Source organism: Neocloeon triangulifer, unplaced genomic scaffold (assembly GCF_031216515.1).
Source record: "Neocloeon triangulifer isolate White Clay Creek 2 clone unplaced genomic scaffold, ASM3121651v1 ptg000006l, whole genome shotgun sequence".
NCBI lineage: Eukaryota > Metazoa > Arthropoda > Insecta > Ephemeroptera > Baetidae > Neocloeon > Neocloeon triangulifer.
This window is the reverse complement of record NW_026775549.1, coordinates 4,170,858-4,192,517: the sequence shown is the minus strand read 5'-3', so window position 1 is coordinate 4,192,517 and position 21,660 is coordinate 4,170,858. Positions and strand designations below refer to the sequence as shown.

Below are 21,660 nucleotides of genomic sequence, written 5' to 3'. Positions count from 1 at the left end.
TGGTTGTCATTGTAGTTTAATTAGCCCGTCTAACAATGAGAGTAAAAGCAGATTCGCACAGTCACGAAAACTCTTTCCTTTTTTTTCATTTCGCTTCGTTTCGAGCTCACGTGACCGAATTACTGTCGCGAAATAATCCTCAGCTCGTGACTTTTGGTTAATGCTCTTGGGTGCGCTTTTCAACTCTGGCCCACATCCTTTCTTCACACTTTTCGAGAAATCTAGCGTCTCGTCAGACCCACGAAATTTCCTCCGCTGCGATTCAAAACCCCACGCTGATTTCGAAGGTCGATTATTAGAGACGAGTCTCGCGACGAAAGCGGCAAAAAGTAAAGCATGACGAGCGGACGACAAGGTCACCGAACGAAAACATTGTCTGCGAACTGTGCTTCCTTTTGGAAAAAATTAAATTAATTTTTAATTATAAAAATTTTGTTTAAAAATAAAATTGATATTTTTATTTTATTTGTATTTTCTATTTTTTGAAATTGTATAGTTTTGCACGGCTGTGGCGTTTAATAAATAATAATAATGCATACATTATTATTATAATTTTTAATAGATTTTCCAAAAATTGCTTTTTTTAAATATAAAAATTAAAAAAAAAATCTTTTAATTTCACTAATAATCAAAATGTGCATAATAATTCTTTTTACCGTAAAAGGTAAATTGTTTCGAATATGCAGACAAAACAAACGTGCCATCCAACGGCCGTTCCGGTTTGCCGTCAGTAGGAAGGAAGGGGCGCGCGAATACATGAGCGAATGCGGGCCAGGTGCTAGAGGGTGGTAGGGGGGTGGTTCCGATCCACCAACCGACTTTTCGCCTCCGCTGTTTTCAAATTTCAAACTCCCACTACTTGTCTTCTAGTTTTTGATAAGGAAAATTTACCCTTAGTAATTTCCTATCAAAATTTTTAGGTAAATATTTTTTTAAATTTTTTTTTTTATATATATATAATTTAATTTAAAAAAAAAAATTTAATAATTTACCTTTCCAGTGGCTTTCCGGTATCTGAGGGTGGCCTGTCGCATCAGGTCTCGAACGAGCATGTCGCCGTGTCCGCACGGCACGACCACTCGGACGCCGCCAAAACAGACCGTCACCTTCATTTTTGTTAAATTTTTTTACTGGAAAATGGGCACTGTGTTATTGTTGATGCACTCGAAGGTCTCTCTCTTCTCTCTCAGCGGTGCCGTTGATCGGGGCCTCGCATCTCGTCCGCGCGGCGCCGACTCGATTTTTGTCTCTAGTCAAACGCGGTAACTCATTCTGGACGCCCGTCGGACGGCGCGAAGGGACACGTCCACTTTTCCCTCGCTGTCACTACGACGACCGATGCAAAAACACTTGGCTTGCAACAACGGCTGTGCTGCATGCTCCACTCAAACCAACCGAGTTCGCTCCGGCGGTGAGCGCGAGCGAGCGAATACCTTTGCTCCCCCACCCCCCGCGAGGGCCGATTCCAACGGAGGCACACATCGTGCCATCTTTCGGACGGAGCTTGCAATAATTTGGAAATGGACATGAATTTAAAATATATTTGGCGCACGAACCGGCACAAAATTCCCATGCAGAGATCTAATTTTTGTTAAGAATTGTTCAAATTATTTTGGTTTATATGAATTTAAAAATATATATATATATAGAAATTGAAAATATAATAATCACTTATTTTACAAAATTCATTACAAAAGTTTATTAAACGAACGGTAATTAAACAGACTTTTATCGTCACTACAAACGTTATTTTACTTTTTTGAGGATTTGCATTTTGATTTATTTCTCATTGTTTTTGTTGTATCAAAATTAAGCCAGAGTCGACAAACTTCTTTAAAATTATTGTGCATAAAATCATCCTTTATTTTTTATTTTAGAAAATTTTGTAAGAACAGCAAAAAATTAAATAATGGCAATTGAGAGCCTTTCAGTTTGCTCCATTTTAACATTTCTCTCTCACTGCAAGGAAACTTTTAACAACAACCGTGTACTATACTTGCACTTATACACAATCAAAAAACTTTAATTCATAGAACTCTTTATGTTTTTCCAATATTTTTTCATTTGATCTTGTCAATTTCATTAGTGCAATAATTGTGATTTATATATTGAACAAAAATTCGTCCCGAAATGAGATATAATACTTAGCAGCATGCTTTTGGTCACAAATTAGGAAAGTTAAGCGGGCGTGTTTTAAGACATGCCGAGGATGGTGTGTCCAGCGCAAAACACAGGCTCTCAAATATCAGCAACCAAAGGAGCAGCTTCTGGCTGCAAGCAATGAACGAAAACCATTATGAGAATGATAATCAAGGCTCCTCAAAAAATAAATATCTGTAGTAAGTGACTTTTTTTGTAAATTAGCAGGGGAAATTCTCTGGTTGTGAATTTTTATTAATTTCATCTCCATTAATATTTTCCTCAACGTGTCCTTTTGTTCTACATTATTTTGACAACAAACATGTTCCACTCATCACGATTCATAATTAATCAAGTGTGCCAGGATGAAAGCATGAAGACGTTCTGAGAACTTGACTTTTATAAGGGTTGCTTTCAAATTGTAAGGCACTGCCCATACAGAATTGTTTATGCTGGCAATGTGACATAATTCTTTTCCGAGTCGTTCTCGTTCCACGCAGGCAAGCAACACTTATTTAAATTTTTGTAACAAAAATTCCAATCATCTTCAGACAAAAGATTTGGATTAGCTGTATTATGGGTGAATTTCATTACAAATATTACAAACTAGCAATTATATATTTAAAAAACAGCATCAGCCTATTTACACATTTCATTACTCCACAAGAGACTAAAATTGAAATTCTGAGTAGTTGGAAAGCCCTAAAATCTTCTTAAAAGGTAAGAGTAATACTCTTATTTTGGCAAAATCAAATTTCATTTTAATGACCAGGTTTGTAGCAAAATTTGATTCGCAACGAAGGAACAGAACAGAAAAATTCATTTTATTGCAACTAATATTTATGAGTCTTGGAAAAGTAAATTCCCTCTGTTGCTGAGTGGTAGAAATCATTTAACTAGCTGGTCATGTAAGAGTCATTGGATAAGTTGCAGGGATCGGAAAAGACAAGTAGAAGTAGTGACTATGTTTCACTTATTCACCTTGGCCGCATCAGGCTGATTTTGGTATCGGGGCTTGCTGTGGGTGAACGGCAGATAACGATACTTGATCATGTGCTGCAAAAAGGAAATTGATTTTAATAATTCAATTCACTTCGATGAACCTGCTGCTGTTACCTTGATCTGCCTCTTCATCGTGATGCAGAAAAGGGTGATGAAGTACATGACCAGGATGGGCCAGAACACGGGGATGTTGAAGCAGTCAAACATGGTGCACACCATAGCGATGAGCGTCGACTTGCTCACCGAGTACCAGAACTTGAACTCGGGTAGCCGTCTAATAAAAGGTCGAAACTCCTCATTGTTACTAGTTGGGAGCTCTGGACCATCATCTACAAAATATAAGGATATGAAAATTACGTATAAAATAGAATTTAATGAGGTAAAAAAATTACCATCATAGTCTGACATGGCAGGATCTATTTTTGGTGATAAGAATGCTATGAACAGGTTGAGGTGATATATTCCCAGCGCATATGTCACGATATACCAGCCCTGGGAAAAATAAAAAATTAAGAAAATCAATTGCAGGTCATATACATATTAAATATTACAGTATTAAAAATGCAATATCTTTTGTGCAAACTTAAATAATATTTTGCATAAATATGATGCAGAGATTACGGAATCACACTTTTTATTTCATGCTGTATATATATTTTCTTTAAATCTGCGAGTGATATTTTGATTATTTGTAATAAAATACATGTGTATTATTATAAATTATTATGAGCACAGAACACTTAAAATAAAGGTAGGAAAACAAAATGCTTTGTTAGTACCTGCAACCAAAATACTCTAGCGAGGAATAGGAGAATTAGTATGATGGCAAAAATCCATCTTGCATTCGTATAAGGAGTAACATCGTCCAATTTTTTCTGGTACATCTGCCAACACAGAAACAAAACAAAGGGTCACACATCATGTAATACCTGGCATATTATGACTCTGAAAATTAATGTGAATAAAAGGGCTCCTGTTGCAGCCCAACGCACTCTGACGTGCGGTGTCCACTCATCCAAAAGTAGCTGATACAGCTAGAAAAATTAGTACATAATATATATGATTTCATTGGATGACTCATTTTGTGTTCACTTCACATCACAGTTTTGCTATACTTTTGTTTGACGAGGAAAGTTAAATTTTAATTAACTTACCTGTTGAAGTCTTTTCCACGCCAAAACGATCGTGTTTGGCCCCGATCCCCCATCTGCCGGTTCTTGCAACATCTTGCCTTGGCCAAATTTATTCAACTGAAGAAAAAAAACATGAAATATTTAATAAAAAATTTAATGGACAACTGTAAAAGTGGGAGTGTCTTTAAGAAGGACCAGGGTGCATTTACATAGGAATTATATTTTCTCGCGTTTTATCAGCCATTTGTGTTCTTTATCGACTTGCTGTTGCGAAAGTCGAAGTCAATGCTTCTTGATTAGCTCCTCAATCGAAAATGGAGCGCAGCTTTAAAGGCATACGGTACAAAAATCGAACTCCAGTAGGCTCTTTTCCTCAAGGGTCTTTGAATGGAAAACAGCACTTCTTTGTAACAGGTCATTTCGCTCCGTTTAAATATAAGAAATTTATAAAAGTGAATTCCGTATGCTCACCTTCTTAGTCCAGAAAACTTGTTGCACCGTTTGGTGTCCAAATAAATTCTCAAATACACTTTCCTTCACGTAAATTGAAAATCATCCACGTCAGTGAGACCATGATCAACACTAGCAAAAGGCAAAATTAAAGATGCAGTTCTGACGGCCTCCGCTCAAACAAAGCGCCACGCTCGAACCATACCCGCGCGAAAGACGCATGGATAATATAGCACCACATTCTTTCCAGATCGGCTTAGGATTTTTAATCCTTTTATGGTTGAAAATGAGGCAAATGACCAATCTTATTGTTATATCAAAATTTTTGTTACATTCTATACTTAATTGGAAACAACCTGTTACGTCTTGTTGACGTAAATAGTGTAAATAAATATTTTAATATTTGGATACAAACTAAATCAAATAGCAATAAAATATTCAAAATATTATAGCATCATCTTCATTTTTCCTTGAAGATGGAGTTTATTGATGAAAACATTGAGCCCAAATTTTCTGTCGATCTTGCTGAGCACAGCAGTTTCTGACAAAATAAGTAGCTCTTTTGGTCAATTTTTAGTTCCAAACAATATATCAATATATTTTGTTACAGATTCGTTTCAGTTTAGAACAATTTAATTCATTAAAGAATGAGAATTATTTAATCTTTATGTACGAAAAAAATACATAACTGAATATTCAGAGCGACTTTGAATACAGCAAACGTTAACATCAGTCAACTCTTGTCATTTGAAGGTCAAACAAGGCAGGATTCTCAGTTTCAGACCAAAGAATTTTAGAAGTCAGCAGGACTTGCCCAATTTCCACCTTATTTTTGAGTTGTTTGTACTTACGGGCATCTACGTCACTTTTGCCCCACCACTCTCTAAGATCCACTGATTCCCCCAGAGTTCCGAAGTCAATGAGACGCAAAATGTGGAAGAAACGTGTATGTCCCATGATTTCGGCTCTATACCAACGCCCATCATGAAAGTTTTGAGCCACACAACGTAAACCGCGCTCTGCTCCAATGATAGGATTGAGCCCTGGAGCTTGGGGCTGAAGTCTCTCAGTTCTTCTTTCAGCCTTCGTCTTTCGGCTCACCCAAACAGCTCCATCTGTGTCCCTAATAATTTAAGAAGTGATATATTAATTTTCCTTTATTGGGTAATTTTAATTTTTATCCTTTTATACTTACTTGTGAACAACTTCCACTTTAATCAAATGCCCTGCAGCCTCCAGAGCATTCTGGCCATCCACCCACAGCCCGTGCAAGACTCCGTTGAGAATAAGAGCTTCAGCTCGTTGACCAGAGGTCAAGACTTTCTGCAGTTTGTAGGTGCACTTTGCAGTGATTTCATCTTCAGTTAGCTCATAAGGCTTTGCAAGTGGCTCAACCATCCTCAGGAAAGAACTCAAGGGCATGATGGTCAGAATTTGATCTTCTTTACGTCCAGAGTCCAGCAGAGTTGTTTCAAGGGGCTGCACACTAGTAACTCGGCCTCTGAACCAGCCTTCCTTTAGTTGGACTGCGTAGACTTCGCCCAAACCTGGTTTTGAGATGGGAATTTGCGGTGTTAGGCTCTGCAAACGCTCACACATCTCTTCAAATATTTGAGGCTCCGTGATGAGCCAAACAGTGCATGGTGGCTGAAAGCTTCCAATAGCCACTTTCTTTTGTTGGACAATGTTGGTTTCTGCATGTGGCTCAACTGCTTGTTCCTATAATTGTTTTAGTGATTTCCATTTGTATATAAATATTTTGGGTTTTGAATTAAATTATATATACAATACCTCTTCCGAAGAAAAACGGATGATCTCATTCTTGTCGTCTGAAAGGGCCACAAGTACTTTGGAGCCTTCTGAAAGTCCCCGCATGTCATTAGGGATCAGACAAAGCTTTGCTGCAGGTTCTTCAATTTTGAGGTGTTCAGGTAGGTGGCAGACCCTCCCCAGTAAGCCTCTGTGTCCATAGTCCAAAAATAGAGCTTTGCCATCTGGAAGCACCTCTGCACGAAGCCAACGGCCGTTGTCTTGAGACAAGTATACACCTCCAACATGAAGTGAATTATCAACAGGTCGAAAAGGTTTGAGGTCATTGATTTCAGCTTCCAGCCTAGAAAGCCAGTTTTTTCTGGAGTCAAGTTGAACAAATGCCATGGTAGAAGACTGCACATGAGTGACAGTGGCTTGAAGTGCCTTCTCACTGCTTTTTCTTCCTGCTTCTCTGGGTTTGCTATTGCACAGGTTTGTCAAACCTGTTACGTTAGCAAATGATGCTGCCAAAGATCTGCAAAAATATTTTTTTATCTTATTAATTTTGAACTATCCTCCATTATCAGGAAACAAAATGTAACATTTTCATTTATGATATGGATATTTATTCACATAAAAAGGTAATCCCACATAAACCAAATCAAATATTACTTTTTTGAGGAAATTGTTGGGCTGCTGTCTTTGAGTGTTTCAAAAAAATCAGAATCTCTGCAACAAGCAACTACAGGTTGCCCTCCCCTGGTTTCAATGACTTTGACTTGGATGAATTCCTGACGAGGCCAAATTTGTTCCCCCTCGGCCACAATACATGGAACAGCAAAAGCTGGTTGAATCATGAAGTGTTCAGGCAAAGGCTGCAGCGACTCCAAGGGCACCTCCTAAAAGATAATATTATTTCAGGCACTGCCTAATGCCATATTTTAGGAATGCATTGCCTTTGTGATGCCATGATCAATAAAAAGAACGGTTGCTGAGTTAAACATCATTTTCTTCACTATTGCTCGACGATGAAATGGAATTTCAAAGACTACAATATAGTCATTATCCCTGATGCTAGCAGCTTGTCCACACCCCACTGCAGATTTCAATTGCTCCTCCAAAAATTTCAGTTCTTCGTCCCTAAAATGATTTTTTTTTTCAGTATAGTCATGGGCTTTAATAATTAAATTAAAGCAATAACACAAACCTGTTTTTGAGCTGCAGGGAAATTCTCCTGCCCCATGGACCAACCAGCCTTGCCTCATATTCTTGCCCTTTGAATAATTGTATATCTTTCACAACCACGTAGGTTTTCTTCAAGATTTCAAAAGGAGGAGAGCCCAGTAAGCAGTTTACCACAGTTCCATCAGCTTAAATTATGATATAACACATTGTTAATTTTGATTTTAAATTCCATTTTCATAATAAACAAGGATATAACGCTATATATATAGTCACCTTTGGTGATGATTGTACTGAATTTTTTCAGATCTCCAAAATCAGACACAAAAATTGCTTCAACACGACGTAGATTTTTCAAAGCTTCAGTTTCCTTATGTGACCAGATTTGGCGATGCACGCCTCGCAAGGTGCAGCAAATTGCTTTTGGTGGGACAGCAGCATCCTCATGATCTAGACGATGTAGGGCCCACTTAGAGATGGTTTGCAATTTTCCAGTGTCCACAAGAAACACTTCAATGGTATGTCCCAAATAAGGAGAAGCGACAATGGCACGTTGCCATTGACCATCTACAAATGCCACAAAAGCTTTGTTTTTCCATAATTTGGGAAATTCTTCTTTGGGCCTTTTTCCATACCTGGAAATTAATTGAATGAATGGAAATTTGTATAATATATTCACCCCAATATATAAAATTAAAACTCACTTGGCTTCCAGCTGCTTTTGAAACTCATCTGATTCTTCTGGAGCCACATAAAAATTTCCTGGATCATCAATGTGGGTGATGTAGCAGCAGATTGTGGAGCCATTCAACTGTTTCAAATTTTGTTTTGCAAACACAGCCTGGATCGGGGCTTGCCAGCTATCAAGCACGGACTTTGAAGCTACCGACGAGCTCGTAGGAGAAACGAGAGATTTCCTGGTGCTGGTGTTGCTCACATTTTGAGGCTCCCAACTATGGGGAGTTTGCAGTGATGATGAGGAAAAGACACTGGAAAAATAATTTTAGGTGACAATTAAGTGTGCCAAAAGCTGTGAAATATGTAGGATTAAAATTTCTAACCTTGATATGCCTGACCTGGCTGGTGAGGGAGGTCTTACTGGAAAATTAGCAGTTTTCAATTTGTGGTCATGAATCATCTCGGGCAATCCAGTGTTATATTGAGTTTCCACAGTACCAAAAGAATTGTAACCCTTAGAAAACTTTTGGTTGTAATTTGGACCGTCTATGAAAATAACCAAAAATTTGGCACTGAAGCTTAATCAATATTATTATATTCCACTTACTGTGTGAGGTGAATGTATCTGAATCTGATTGAAGAGCCTCATCAGAAGTGGAATATTTGAAATGTGAGTTTGTATTCATCTGAGCTGCCTGCTGTTCCTTCCTCAGTATCTCTTTTTCAACTTGCGCAGAAAATTACAATTACAATATTTAACGCTATAACTGCTTACTTGATGCAAAGAACTTTTCCACATGGGGAAGTGGGTCTGCTATGCCTGCATTGACGACCAGTTCACGAAATTGGAAGTCTTGCTTCTTGTAGCAATTTGTAAGATACTGAGCAACATCCTTTTTGGATCCATTATATGGCATCAGCAGTTGTACCAATCGGGTCTTTCTAATGTGACCCAGGATCACCATTTCAAACTGAAAATTTGATATTAAATTTGATCAAGTCAACAATATATGAATATGAGAAATATAGAGCAGCTAATTTTAAGTTTTATTTATAATCAAGAAATTTTGCTGCAACTTCTGCAATAAGAAAAGTTAAAAAATAAGATAAGTTGTTGCTCGTCATTTTCAAAAATATTTTAAATTGTTCAGTTATCATATAATTTATAGATATTGGGGATGCAGCGGAGGAATTCTTCTAGCTTACTTTAATATTGCCCAGTCTGGCTCAGTCCATGAATTTCAATCCGTCACTGACACTATTTTTACATTGTTATGATTTGTGATCATTCAAAAATCCACTGATGGATCTAATATTTTACTTAACTTTTGTCAAGAAGTAAAACACTAAAATTGTGCAATTACACTAAGATAAAAAATTATTGAAGAAAAGTATGTTTTTTTTTTAAATATATGATAATTGTGCAAATAACTATTATTTACTAATTTTTTTTATTGACATAACAAAAATAACACCTTACCTTCCCATGTAAAATGTCTGCAAGTCTCGTGAAGTGATCAGCAATGGGTAAATCTTGAACATCTTGCAGCTGGCAACTGAATGTTGTTTGGTCGCCTTGGACTTTGATTGAAAACGACCAAGGCTTTTCGTTAGTGGAGACTTTTCCCACCTCAACGTCAATGATTTCCTCCGATTCTAATAATTCATACAGAGAGAAATTAATTAAATATATAGTAAAATAAGAATAATAAGAAAAGAAAAATGTATGTGGAAATATATCTGCCTCTTTCATATCTGGGGGTTATAACTTCCCAATTTGAGCCACGCATTTTAGTTCCAGTCGCAGATTCCAGTCATCAAACGCTGAAATAAATAAAATTCTTAAAGATATGTATTAAAATGATTGAAATAAAATCAAATTCTGGTGGAAAAATACAGGTTTCGGAGTCGGACAGATTTGTTTTTAGATATTTCAAACCATAAAAGAATTTGTATAATATCTTTTGAAAATCTTCCTCAAAAGTCAGTTAAACAAGAACGCTTTGAAAGAACAATGCATCCCCCAACAATGGGATTTCGACCCTTTCCAATATATTCCTTGGTCCAATTTCAAATTCTCCATGTGTACTCTTGCAAAATGGTTGCAATAATACGACTCCACAAATTTTCCAGAATGATTTATAAAACATATAAAGTTACATACGAATTTAATTTAGCGTGTCTCTCAAACTGGCTAATAAAAGTACAACCGAACTTGTCCTCTAATTAGGATGAGCAGCACAATTACATACGTAAAACTGAGTTCACATGGTGTAGTCAAAATTCATAATTTGCAAAAAATAGGCGACATGACTGCCGATTGTCCACAGTTATGTAAGCATACATAATTACGGTTTTTTTTTAATTCTGCTTGTACATAATGTCTGTCTCCATGATTCAATTTGATGCGAAAATTATGATACACACACACCATGTTTTCAAAGTGAAAAATACGGATACTTTGTAGCACTCAACACAATTAAAATGTTAAAATTTGAAATCCATACCGGAAAATGCGAGTGCCAGTGAGAGTGTAGCGAATGCGTTTGAAGATGGCTTAAGATTGAACCGGCGAGATCGCAAATCCGAAAACGAGCGCAGCAGCAGCCCGACGCAACTTGCAGTACTTGCACTCTTGCAAGACAAGACGTGAATTCTGCTCTGCTCTGCTCCTGCTGCTTGCTCACCAGTCACCACCAAGGCACCAAGGACATCAAGCGCTAGCAGCTCAAAGCCACCTAACCCCCCACCAGCTAAGTTGCATTCTCTCTTTTATGTTATGCATGTTATGTGTATGTAGTTATGTACGATAATGTAGGATGGAATGTGAACAAGTCATACAAAACAAAAGAGAATTTCGTTCCGTACATATTATATGTATTATTATTACATAGTAATGCGCCTATAAGTAATTCTAAAATTCCACAATATTCTTCCCTCTCTCGCAATGCACTGCAGTAACTGCGCACATACCTATCTCCCATCTCCCTTGTGACCCTTGTAAAACACAAGAACACAACACACACAAGTCAGAATCTGGTCAGAATTGTCAGAAAAGAGAGAAGTTTTCCAACTGTGCAACTTTAGTGGATTTGTACAGTTGCAGACAAGAGTTTTATGTTTTAGGCCTTTATAGATTCGACTTTTTTGGTCTGATCTTGGATCATCAGAGAAGGAACTGCAGGAGGTATATATAATTATGTACTCGATTAATTAATTGAATAATTTATAATTGCATCGATTTAATTATAAAATGTTTGTGCAATTACAGAGTTATCCCAATATAATATCTCTGATTCATAATATTTTGCATATTATATACACACCGCGTCGGCCTGCCTGTGGTTTTGAGATTTACATAATACATACATAATATTAAATAATTTACAAATTATGTGTATGTATGCGTACATACAAAATATTAGTCTCTACATAATTATGTATTAATAATTTTTTTTTTTTATTTTGCTAATATTTTTCATAAAACATTTTCTTGTATTTCATTTCTCATACATCAAATTAAAACTTCCTAAGGAAATGGCGGAGGATAATGCAGGAGCTGCCTTAATTAACAGTGAAGAGTCGTCACAAGATGCCGGGGAGAAAAAACCTAGTAAAAATCAACCTACTCCTGGCATTGAGCCAAAGGAATGCGCCAAAATCCCTTGGGCTGACTGCATCATGCAGCTGCTGGTCAACGAAGAAATGTACGACTGCTCCTTTCTAGTTGGAGATCCTAAAAATGGCAAAACAAAGGTATATATTTAAAAATTAAAAGCTAAAAAAGTTAATGTTTAAAATAATATGTAAAGGTTTTTAAATTGCATCGAGTGATTCTTGGAATGTCAAGCCCTGCCTTCAAGTCGATGCTATTTGGAAATTTTGCTGAAGCAAGCAAGAGCCGAGATGATCCTATTGTATTTGCTCACATTGAACCTGATGTCTTTGATACTGCCATGAGGTAAAGTTAAAAATAAAAACATTGAAAAAAATAGCTTATTTTTATACGTAAACCATTTTTTTTTCTTTTTTAAAGGTGCATCTACAGCAAAGGCGAACTCGATCTGAAGGATGATTTTAAGCTAGCAATCATCATTTGCACTTTTGCCAACAAATGGCAGTTTAATTACTTGTACGAGACTGCAGCGTCTGCTTGCTTGAAGTTTAAGTTGAGTCCAGAAATCGTTTGTGCTTTCTATGAAATGTTCAAACTCTTTGGCAACAAAGAAAGATCTGAGCTCCTTTTTGTGGTGAATAAATTTTATCATGTGATAGTTACACTTTAAAAAAACAAAATTTTATCTTTTTAGGCAATAAAATACCAGCTCCATGAGATAATGCACTCTGCAAGTTGGCTCTCTCTTTCCGAGGCTTCCATAAAAGACATCCTCCTTGCAGATCGTCTCAATATCGTTGGCGAATACAAGTTATATGAGGCACTTGTAAAATGGGGAATGCACCAAGCTAGAGACAATTTTACAAAGGTTTCATGTGCCATGATTAGGAGTAAAATTATGAGCCTTGTGCCCCTGATAAGGTTTTGCAGCATGAGTCCCAAAATGTTTGTTGCGCATTGCACTCGAACAGATATTCTCACCGAACAACATCAACTCAAAATCCTGAGGAGCTTGGTCTGTGGCAAATCTTCGGTGATGCCGAAAGGCTTTTGTAAAAAGAAAGACTCTAGAGAAGTCCCAGGTTTTCTCGAGGATCAAGTTAACATTTTCTTCTTTGATGAAACGAAAAACTTGGAAAATCTCGAAAGTCAAAAGGGATTCACACTTAACGAAGACCATTACTTGCTGGGTCTGGCTGTATATTCGGTGGAGTCTGGCAACATCTCCACTGGAGTTGCCTTCACCGTCAAATGTCGAGAGGAAATTTTGAGTGTCAGCTACCTAACTACAAGTGTTACAGATGATAAGCAACGGAAGACACCTATCAACTTTCCACAACCTATTTTGTTGAAGGCTAACCAAGAATATGATATCTCTGCAAGGCTCCTGAAGATGAAGAAAATTGAGGAAGACCATGTTTATTGTATTTGTACAGAGGAACACCAGAAATGTGAAGAAAGAGTACTGAGCGAGGACGAGTCAAAGTCTGTGCTTGGCTACCAACTTATTTTAGAGACTGTTGAATAGGAGGAAAAATAGTATAATCAGCACAGCTTTTTTTTAAAAGAAAAGGAACTAATTATTTAGCATGGTTAGGATGAAAATAGTCTAACTAAGCGCTTGACAGAGTAGCAGTATTATTGTTCAAAAAAGAAATTGCAGTCGAAAGTTAAAATTGAGGGTCTAATTATTCTAATTTCATGAAAATACAATTAATTTTTAGAAAAATTGAAAGTGAAATTACTTAAAATAAAATAATATTTAATCAGTACCAGCGCTGGCATACGGCATCGGCATACATATTAAAGAAAATACGTTTGTAGAACCATGCTATGAAAGTTTGTGCCTCAATTTCATATGCCAGTGCTGAGAAAAAATTGAAAACAAAACAAATGTTTTTGTCACTTATTTGCACTAATTTTGCGCTTTGACAAACAAATTCTAAAAACAAACTGCATTTAAAAAGAAATTAATATTATGATGTGATTCTTTTATATCTCTCATAAAATTATGTATCAACATAACACAATATTGTTTTTATTGCTTCTATCCTATTGAAACAATTTTTCCATTTTATGGCTTAATGTCTGTATAGTTTAATAAATTTTTTCTACTTTTTTAATAATATATTATTACATTTTCTTTTATTTTTACGTATATTTTTCTATTGCTGCTTCATTATTTTAATGCAAACTAGAAGAATAAGCGAGATAATGAACAGAGCAGGAATTATTACAGAAGCAGCAATGCCAGCAATAACGTATTATTCGCATAATTACATACATTATTATATCTTTATGCTAGGGCACCTCCACCACATCTCATTCCTCATAGTTTTCACTCTCACACATCACGTTGGATTAATTATTGTATTTCATCCCCCTCTCCACTTGTTATATGCATTTATTGGCTATTGCTAGGCATAGGCAGCATTACCAAGTTGCTGTCCTGCCATCATCGCTTCCTCCATTCTGTTGGTTCAGTTTGTTTTCGTTTTCGCGTTCGGCATTATTTTGCTCTGTGCAGTTCCAGTGTTCAACCATAAAAATATACTATTAATGAGATAAATAACGTGCTCACGTTTCACTCAAATTGAGTTTTTACATAATATATAACATTATGTACCATAAAATTCAGTTTACACTTCGTTTCAATTTGTTTTTGACGTGGGTTTGAAGAGCGAGTTCCCAGTTCATGGCAATAATTGTATGCGGATCAACGAGTGAGATAAAAGTCGTTAACAAAGAAGAAAGTAAGTACAAGAATTAAATTTTATGTAATTAAGAATGCATTTTTTTTTTTTCATTTTACAGACTATATTCGTCATTCGTCACAAGTTCCGAGATAAAATCATGCAATCTACAAAAAAGGTAAGACACAGCTAACCTTTCTAACACTTTCTGATTGTTAATGTACCCATTTTGTCTCCATCTCATCGCCATTTTTTTTATAAATAATTTTTTAGAATTGTTATTAAAGGTTTCAGTTACTTTTTATAAGTCTGCTAACAATAAGCATTATATACGCATCGTCAATCGTCATATAATATTATCGATATTTATCATTGTTTCAAGTTTCAACTTAGATAAATTATGATATATTGTACTTAAAGCTCATTTTACATGGAAATTTGGACACGTTATTTGCAATGACGCTTGTATGATAATTATTATTAATTTTCTATCTCAAATTTTCGTTCTTGATGACGCACACATGCCTGTTCATGTGCATGACATTCGTGCGATAAATAGCCTTTTTCATATTTTGCTAAAATCGGTGTCACTCATTGTTTTAAATTACATTCTAAAAAGGTCTTACAATTAAAATAATGTGCGTTATCGTTATAGCGTGGTATGCAACTCGACGAGCACAGAAGTTTTGCACGTTGCCTATATGTAATTTATACCAGGCAACCCATGAGAGCAAAAGACGGGTTCAGCTCGCACGATTCAATTCAATTGCTTGCTTGAACGGCCCGATCGCGGGTCGGATCTGACGCAATTCGGCGGCTATCGTGAAAGCATTCTGTGCTCAGATAGTTTGTTTTACGAGTGGTAAAAATTAACTTCAAAGATAATTTTTTATAATTCAACAAAAAAATTTATTTTTATTTATTTCGATTATTATTTTTATTTATCCTTCTTGGTCGCGTCATATTTCAAGTAGTGTATGCAGCTTCTTTTACTAATGTTGATTCATCCCAAATCAAGTTAATTTGAGAGAATACCAAATAAAGTACGTAAAATATGAAGAAATGGATTTCTCGAGGAAAAAGTTGCTAAAAAACAGGAGCCGCGTGGAGGGGGGTTCAGAGTCAACAATGCCAGTTGAGCTTACAATTCAAATATTTATATAAAATGTTTTCACTTTTCCAAAAGACTTTAAATGCTTTAAATATTAATTTCATGAACAATAATCTGTTTTCTTCCTAAATTTTTAGTTTTTAAAGATTTTTAACTTCAAATTTATAGTGTTGGGACTATCAAATTTTATCAGTAAGCGATGCATCATAGCAACTTACATTATTTCTCATGCATAGTTTTTAAGTAAACAATCATGCATAATTTGAAGCTTCATCTCACTGTGATGTTATCCAGATTTTGAGATTTATCAATTTCCTCCAAATTTGTTGTTAGCATATGTTAGCATAAATATAAGTACTTTATTTCTTTATTACTTTTTTTTTAATTCAGTAGCCCTTTTAATCCGGCCTACGTAATGTTGAATTGAGGTTAAAGGTGAAAAACAATAATATCGAAACAAAACAATAAAATTGCATAAAGATGGTCTAAACATACATCTAACTTACATTTAACTATTATAATCTATTGCTAATTTTTTAGAGAATCAACTAACATTGTATATTCTAAAGTTAACTTATCGACTTAATCACCATGATTTTTAAGTCTCGTGTTATTTGCCAATAGGAAAAAGGAAAAACAATATCCTGCTGTACATGCCACTTCCTTTGAATAAATTCAACATAATTATTAAACTTTATTTGTCCAAATTGTTGCATCACATTGTTTATATAATTTATGCATGGTCATGGAATTTGATATGCTAGTGCGATTGATATTTCTCATTCATGACATTTAACTGTTAAAATACGTTGGCTTATGGTAAAAATAAATAAATATAATATTGAAATAAAGCACCCTGTGGTATGGGTAAAAATTATTTTATTCTCTTTTGCACCGAAGTGACTATTTTTTAAGCGTTGGAAGATTCTAGTGAGCATAGCTTATTTAAGACAAGGAAATAACTTCCGTAATGCGTTTTACATTTTATAATTTTTTAATTTCTTGCGTCAGTCCGATGCGCGGTCAACACAGCAATATCCTGTTAAACAGAAGCTTCACGTAAAAAAGCGCAGTTCCCTGCCAACAGCAGTGATACGATTGTCAGATTAATTTGTCGTTCCGTAGGAACACATTTCAACTTGAAATCCTTTCCTACCACAATAATCAAAAATGACAAAGTGGACAATCTTTTTATTAATGACGCAATTTATGGTGAGGAACAGAAATTAATTTAATATACTTTGGAAGATAATTTTAAATGGTTGCTCAACAGTTGACTTATTCCTATCTTGGTCAGCAAAGAGTTGTAAAAATTAAATTCATTTCTGGTAATTTCCAATGAAATTTAACTAGAATCCTAATTTTTTAATTATTCAAAAGGGTCGAAGCAAAATATTACAAAGCGATTTCAAATAATCAATTGTTGTGGAGAAAAATCTTGTAATTCTGGATTTCTGAACAAAACTACAGTAAGGTTATTTCTTTGGATCAGAGAAAATGAACATAGAAGAATTCTTAATTTTGTGAAGAGAGGTACTGCAAAGGTGAGCGCAAGGACTTCACAAGACGTTTTTACTTCTGTCAAAGAATCTAACCCAGAGCCAACTACTGGTGAAACAGTAATAACAACCAATGGAGTGCTAAACACTCAACAACCTATTGAAAACAGTTGGATAATTCGAATTTTGTAGTAAAAATAATCAAGACAAAAATTTTGAATTAGCATCGACTGATATTACATCATCTTCTGATGCTTTACCGACTGGTTCCTTGCCGCAAGAAACAATGCAAAATACTACCCCCGTTCCCGAACTTCCCACATCTGCACAAACGTTGCCCCCAGAAACGTCCCCATCAAACACAAACCCTGCAGTTGCCGAAACCAGTCCAGCACCAACTGAAACAACGACATTAATTACAACAACTACAATTATTACAACTACAACTACAGTCACAACAACCACAACTCTCCCGCCAACAACTACCTCTAGTTGTATCTGTCCAACCCTTACTTGTGCAACGGAGGTAAAAAAAATTGTTTTAATGAATAATATCGATTTATTTCATTTCATTATTTACTGATAGAACCAGAAGAAAGATGAAGCTATAAAATGGATTTGTAATTTATATTTTTTAATTTATATCAATTCAATAATAAGTGTGACAAATTCCAACCCTAATATCAGCTGCTAATGGCGTATTCAGACCAGCGTGCAAAAAGCAATACTTCGTCAGCACAGCCTCGGTTTAAACCTCAACTGATTTTTTGCAAACCTTAAATTTCAATAATTATCGTTTAGCTAACTCGGGACAATGCAGCCATGGAATGTTGCAAATATGGCATGGAGCTATTAAATATTAACAGCCAAACTGAACTTGGTTGTTTGGATGCCATGAATAAAGGCAATTTCTCGCTTGTTTTAACCATGAAAAAGATTTAATTTGAATCTACACGTAAAGCTATACTAAAAAAATCTGGCAACTTCTGGACATTTGGGTCAAACGAGGGTTGCGAAACGAGATATCAATGGTGCCCATCGCGAACAGAAATAAGTTCATCTTTTTGGGGCGCATCTCAACCCAGTGCTGCTGCAACCAAGAGATGCATTGCTCTTGCCCTTACAACTTCAGTAAATGCGAGTCTTGTGGACCAAACGTGTACCACCACTCTACCTTTCATTTGCGAGGTTTTTATTTTTTCATAAATTGTAAAACTCAAATTTAAATCAAATTTACCAGGGCGAACCTCCTGCATGCCAAGCATCTTGTCCCAGAAACTGCTCAAAAGCAAAAGACGTGAGAAAATTAAATTTTCATTGCCTCGGTAATTTAGGTTAATTATTTATTACTAAAAGCCTAAGCTGTTCAACAAAAATGGAGATCTAATTGGTAATACTTTTTAGTTTTTTACTGCTAAATTGTGAATTAAATTAATTGTTTTATGTAGATGTGAATAAGTATGGACGATGGGCTGTCGGAAATGGGCGGGCATACCTGTTCAGCACGTCAGCAAAGGTCTGAAAAATTTCCTGCTTTTCCGTTTCATTGAATTTATTGCCAAAACACAATTAAAAACGTTTCGCAGAAAACATGGAATGACGCTTACACATTTTGCTGTCAGTTGGGAATGACCTTGGTAAAAATGGAAACCAGCGCAGTCATGAACACAATCGTACAGTTGAACAATAATTTAAGTAAAGAGTTTTGAATTTAATTAAAATTTAAAATAATTTTGGTGATAACTTTTCCTTTTTTTATTACATTTGTAGCTGATTTGAAGTACGTGCAAGATTTTTGGACCTCTGGTAGCTCTCTTAATTGTCCTTTTACATTTGAGTGGTGCGATACTGGAACGGCGATCGCTGTAGAGGATTCTAGTTGGTTCGCAAATTAAAAATATAAACGTCATAAAAGAACGTCAAACTTCACTGACGCATTTTCATAATACAGGGCCGCGGGGCAACCTAGTTTTGATAATGGGCAGCAGATGTGTGTAGACTTAAATTTGAAAACTGGAAGTCTAGTGGGGCTGGGGAATTTAGAAGATTGGACTTGCTCAACAACCAAATCTTTTATATGCGAAGTAAAATTGCCTTTATTTCTCAAACGATATTTTTATCATTTTTATTTTTTTTTTTCGTTTCCACTAGGCTGAAAGAAATAAAACAACTTGTGATAAGGCTTTATGCCCTGAGTATGACTGCGTTCCTGAAGTATTTATAATAAATGGGAAAATATAGAAATAAGTGGTTGATTAATTTTTTAAACGTTCAGCCAGCCAAAGTGAACATGTCGAAAAATTGGCAAGGAGGTTTAGGAGGTATTTTTCGCAGTGGCTGCAATAGACAATATTTTTTAAGCACTGATAAGGTTTTAATAAAATTATGATTTATATCTTGTAGCGTATTTATCAAAAAGTTTTATTTTTCAATTTAGAAAACTCAAAAAGAGGCTGCCATTGAATGTTGCAAATACGGACTCAGCTTGCTTTCCGTGGAAACTTATGATGAAATCAAATGTCTGGTGGACATGAATAATTGTAATGCTATAGTTACGCAGAATTTTACTCTTTGAAAGCGAGTTTTCTTCATAATTTTCATTTTGTCTCATTTAATCTTTAAATTTATTTTGAAATATTTACCAAATTTTAATCATTTTCTTTTCTCATGACGCTGCAGTGTTTTTCAAAAATTTCCAAATTATCTGCAAATTTTAGTACATATTTGAGCTCGCATAAATTTTACAAAACTTATTTAATTACGCAGAAAAAAAATGTTTTAACAAAACTACAAAACTTTTTATGTTACATTTCTGAGCAGCTTTTATACTTTTGCAAAATTTTCTTAAGGGTTTTTGGGCAGTGCGGCACCTTACTGGACATCGCTGACCAACGATGGTATTGGGTGTGCACGATCTCCCAGCTGGTGCCCCTCTGGAGCGCCAGTTACCAAGGATATTCCTTGGACTACTGGAGAACCATCAGACCCCATTAATGAAAACTGTGCCGCTTTGTGGTATTCTAATTACGACTACAAATATACGGGTCTTCAAGATTTTGCATGCAATGTACCTCAATATTATATTTGCGAGGCAAGAAATCATTTAATTTAACCATAAAAACATTTAAAAAAATCATTCTCATTTTCTACTCTTGCCAGGGTGACGTACAACCTGAGTGTCAGCCGTCATGTCCGGTGACCACCTGTACAAAAGATGTATTAGTTTATTATTGTTAAAAATTATGGGAAAAAATACAATTAATTTTCTACATCAAATTTAGAACTCGCTCTTTGGTGGTGACGGAAAATTACTTAGTTTGTTTTTATATACATATATATTTTTCAGTTTCATTTATAAAAAAACAAAAATTTAGATCCAAACACATATGGAGTATGGAAAACTACGTGTGGTCGCCAGTACATGTTCAGCTATGCATTTGTAAATATTTAAAAAAGATGTTTTTAAACAATAAAAAAAAAAAATAATTAATTTTATAGAAAACCTATCAAGATTCGTGGAATTTCTGCTGCAGTATTGGCATGAAATTAATCAGTGTGGAAACCGCTGATGAGTTAAAATGCATTCATGATTTAAATAATGGTGCTTTACCTTTCACTGGGCAAGGATCGTAAATGACGTTATTATTTTGCAGCCGACATGAAATACGTGGCGGAATATATGACTACTGGTGTTTCATATGGATGCCCATTTCTTTTTGCGTTTTGCGGAACCGACGCGAGGGTTTATAAAAATGATACAAGATGGTTTGTGCGAAATATTTTCAAAATTGATATGAAATACGTAAATTTGATACAAATAGGGAACCACCTTATGAGCCTAACAATAATGGTGGTTATCAGTTTTGCCTTATGCTTCACGTCGGCGTTGGAGCTGCAGGTGCAACTAATTTTTGGGACTTGGCGTGTCCTGCTTCACGATTTATTTGCGAAGTATGAGAGAATTTCGCTTTTTTATAAATAAATTATCTATTTATAACTTTCCTTCAGGGTCCAGCTGTGTAGCTTGAAATGTAAATCAATATATAAATACTCAAGTTTTTCAATGATTGTAATTACATTGACACGTTTAAATCAAGAAATGCAAATAAGTAAATAATATATTAATTATACAAAATTAATATTAATTTCATTTTCCTGGGTTTTTTCGCCAATAGGAATACTAACTTATTGCAGACATTTGAAATAAATACTAATTAAATTGATATTTAAAATACAGTGCCAAATATTTCATTAGAATTAAACTTAATTCACATTGAAAATTAAATAAATTTGTGTGCATCTTAGGTATCATCATTTAAATGTTTTAAACTGGTTGAACGGGATCCATAATTTAAATAGTGTAGGTTTTGTGCAATTTAGCGCCTCCTCACGGCTTAGGAGCGAA

At 35.3% G+C, this 21,660-nt stretch overlaps 6 protein-coding genes across 7 annotated transcripts in view; 3 read left to right on the top strand and 3 right to left on the bottom strand.

The window, feature by feature from the left end:
• Nucleotides 1-1,406, bottom strand: part of LOC132194401 (partitioning defective 3 homolog) — a 37,482-nt gene extending 36,076 nt beyond the window's left edge. The window contains exon 1 of the mRNA XM_059615652.1: nt 993-1,406. Within this exon, the coding sequence (XP_059471635.1) occupies nt 993-1,112 (120 nt within the window). The 5' untranslated portion in view covers nt 1,113-1,406. The remainder of the gene's footprint in view (nt 1-992) is intronic.
• Nucleotides 1,407-1,667: 261 nt separating this feature from the next.
• On the bottom strand, nt 1,668-4,883 carry LOC132194120 (protein RER1). Of its 2 annotated transcripts, none has more exons than XM_059615209.1 (7): nt 4,746-4,883; nt 4,296-4,391; nt 4,071-4,175; nt 3,534-3,633; nt 3,256-3,470; nt 3,121-3,195; nt 1,668-2,271 (listed from the first exon to the last, which is right to left on the bottom strand). In XM_059615209.1, exons 2-7 carry the CDS (start codon nt 4,365-4,367, stop codon nt 2,239-2,241), a joined length of 600 nt encoding a protein of 199 aa, XP_059471192.1. In that variant the 5' UTR covers nt 4,368-4,391; nt 4,746-4,883; the 3' UTR covers nt 1,668-2,238. The 2 variants fall into 2 exon arrangements, with proteins under 2 accessions (XP_059471192.1, XP_059471191.1); XM_059615208.1 differs by lacking the exon at nt 4,071-4,175 and adding an exon at nt 3,921-4,025.
• Nucleotides 4,884-5,169: 286 nt separating this feature from the next.
• LOC132194272 (uncharacterized) lies at nt 5,170-11,019 on the bottom strand. Its single transcript, XM_059615444.1, has 14 exons — nt 10,844-11,019; nt 10,081-10,160; nt 9,817-9,992; nt 9,112-9,307; nt 8,944-9,063; nt 8,720-8,882; nt 8,363-8,647; nt 7,935-8,293; nt 7,684-7,846; nt 7,433-7,616; nt 7,149-7,375; nt 6,516-7,011; nt 5,920-6,443; nt 5,170-5,847 (listed from the first exon to the last, which is right to left on the bottom strand). Exons 2-14 carry the CDS (start codon nt 10,124-10,126, stop codon nt 5,454-5,456), a joined length of 3,333 nt encoding a protein of 1,110 aa, XP_059471427.1. The 5' UTR covers nt 10,127-10,160; nt 10,844-11,019; the 3' UTR covers nt 5,170-5,453.
• A 320-nt stretch (nt 11,020-11,339) lies between these two features.
• On the top strand, nt 11,340-13,995 carry LOC132194273 (BTB/POZ domain-containing protein 6-A-like). Its single transcript, XM_059615445.1, has 5 exons — nt 11,340-11,523; nt 11,871-12,092; nt 12,149-12,297; nt 12,373-12,586; nt 12,647-13,995. Exons 2-5 carry the CDS (start codon nt 11,874-11,876, stop codon nt 13,478-13,480), a joined length of 1,416 nt encoding a protein of 471 aa, XP_059471428.1. The 5' UTR covers nt 11,340-11,523; nt 11,871-11,873; the 3' UTR covers nt 13,481-13,995.
• Nucleotides 13,996-16,856: 2,861 nt separating this feature from the next.
• LOC132194426 (uncharacterized) lies at nt 16,857-18,197 on the top strand. The gene is made up of 8 exons (XM_059615681.1): nt 16,857-16,968; nt 17,030-17,084; nt 17,137-17,225; nt 17,286-17,424; nt 17,480-17,781; nt 17,842-17,875; nt 17,943-18,001; nt 18,057-18,197. The coding sequence occupies exons 1-8, from the start codon at nt 16,927-16,929 to the stop codon at nt 18,195-18,197; spliced, it is 861 nt and encodes a 286-aa protein (XP_059471664.1). The 5' UTR covers nt 16,857-16,926.
• Nucleotides 18,198-18,217: 20 nt separating this feature from the next.
• LOC132194301 (uncharacterized) lies at nt 18,218-21,368 on the top strand. The gene is made up of 18 exons (XM_059615478.1): nt 18,218-18,443; nt 18,496-18,552; nt 18,612-18,645; nt 18,704-18,771; nt 18,842-18,950; nt 19,026-19,137; nt 19,207-19,339; nt 19,407-19,469; nt 19,531-19,626; nt 19,693-19,795; nt 20,105-20,346; nt 20,415-20,471; nt 20,537-20,570; nt 20,630-20,694; nt 20,754-20,856; nt 20,909-21,020; nt 21,077-21,206; nt 21,264-21,368. Exons 5-18 carry the CDS (start codon nt 18,884-18,886, stop codon nt 21,276-21,278), a joined length of 1,332 nt encoding a protein of 443 aa, XP_059471461.1. The 5' UTR covers nt 18,218-18,443; nt 18,496-18,552; nt 18,612-18,645; nt 18,704-18,771; nt 18,842-18,883; the 3' UTR covers nt 21,279-21,368.
• Nucleotides 21,369-21,660: the final 292 nt, after the last annotated feature.

Bases quoted from the DNA above. Each gene is read 5' to 3' on its own strand.
- LOC132194120 (XM_059615209.1), bottom strand. From the start codon at position 4,367: ATGTTGCAAGAACCGGCAGATGGGGGATCGGGGCCAAACACGATCGTT. The intron at 3,634-4,070 runs GTATTACATGAT...TATTTTTCCCAG, and splicing joins TCAGAGTCATAATATGCCAG to GGCTGGTATATCGTGACATA. The intron at 2,272-3,120 runs GTGAATAAGTGA...CATTGCTTGCAG, and splicing joins ATCAGCCTGATGCGGCCAAG to CCAGAAGCTGCTCCTTTGGT.
- LOC132194301 (XM_059615478.1), top strand. From the start codon at position 18,884: ATGACCTTGGTAAAAATGGAAACCAGCGCAGTCATGAACACAATCGTA. The intron at 19,470-19,530 runs GTATTTATAATA...TTAAACGTTCAG, and splicing joins AGTATGACTGCGTTCCTGAA to CCAGCCAAAGTGAACATGTC. The intron at 20,472-20,536 runs GTATTAGTTTAT...CATCAAATTTAG, and splicing joins TGACCACCTGTACAAAAGAT to AACTCGCTCTTTGGTGGTGA.
- LOC132194426 (XM_059615681.1), top strand. From the start codon at position 16,927: ATGACAAAGTGGACAATCTTTTTATTAATGACGCAATTTATG. The intron at 17,226-17,285 runs GTAAGGTTATTT...AATTTTGTGAAG, and splicing joins GATTTCTGAACAAAACTACA to AGAGGTACTGCAAAGGTGAG. The intron at 17,876-17,942 runs GTAATTTATATT...CCCTAATATCAG, and splicing joins TGAAGCTATAAAATGGATTT to CTGCTAATGGCGTATTCAGA.
- LOC132194272 (XM_059615444.1), bottom strand. From the start codon at position 10,126: ATGCGTGGCTCAAATTGGGAAGTTATAACCCCCAGATATGAAAGAG. The intron at 9,993-10,080 runs GCAGATATATTT...ATGAATTATTAG, and splicing joins AACCCCCAGATATGAAAGAG to AATCGGAGGAAATCATTGAC. The intron at 7,376-7,432 runs GCAATGCATTCC...ATTATCTTTTAG, and splicing joins TTGATCATGGCATCACAAAG to GAGGTGCCCTTGGAGTCGCT.
- LOC132194273 (XM_059615445.1), top strand. From the start codon at position 11,874: ATGGCGGAGGATAATGCAGGAGCTGCCTTAATTAACAGTGAAGAGTCG. The intron at 12,298-12,372 runs GTAAAGTTAAAA...TCTTTTTTAAAG, and splicing joins GTCTTTGATACTGCCATGAG to GTGCATCTACAGCAAAGGCG. The intron at 12,587-12,646 runs GTGAATAAATTT...TTATCTTTTTAG, and splicing joins GATCTGAGCTCCTTTTTGTG to GCAATAAAATACCAGCTCCA.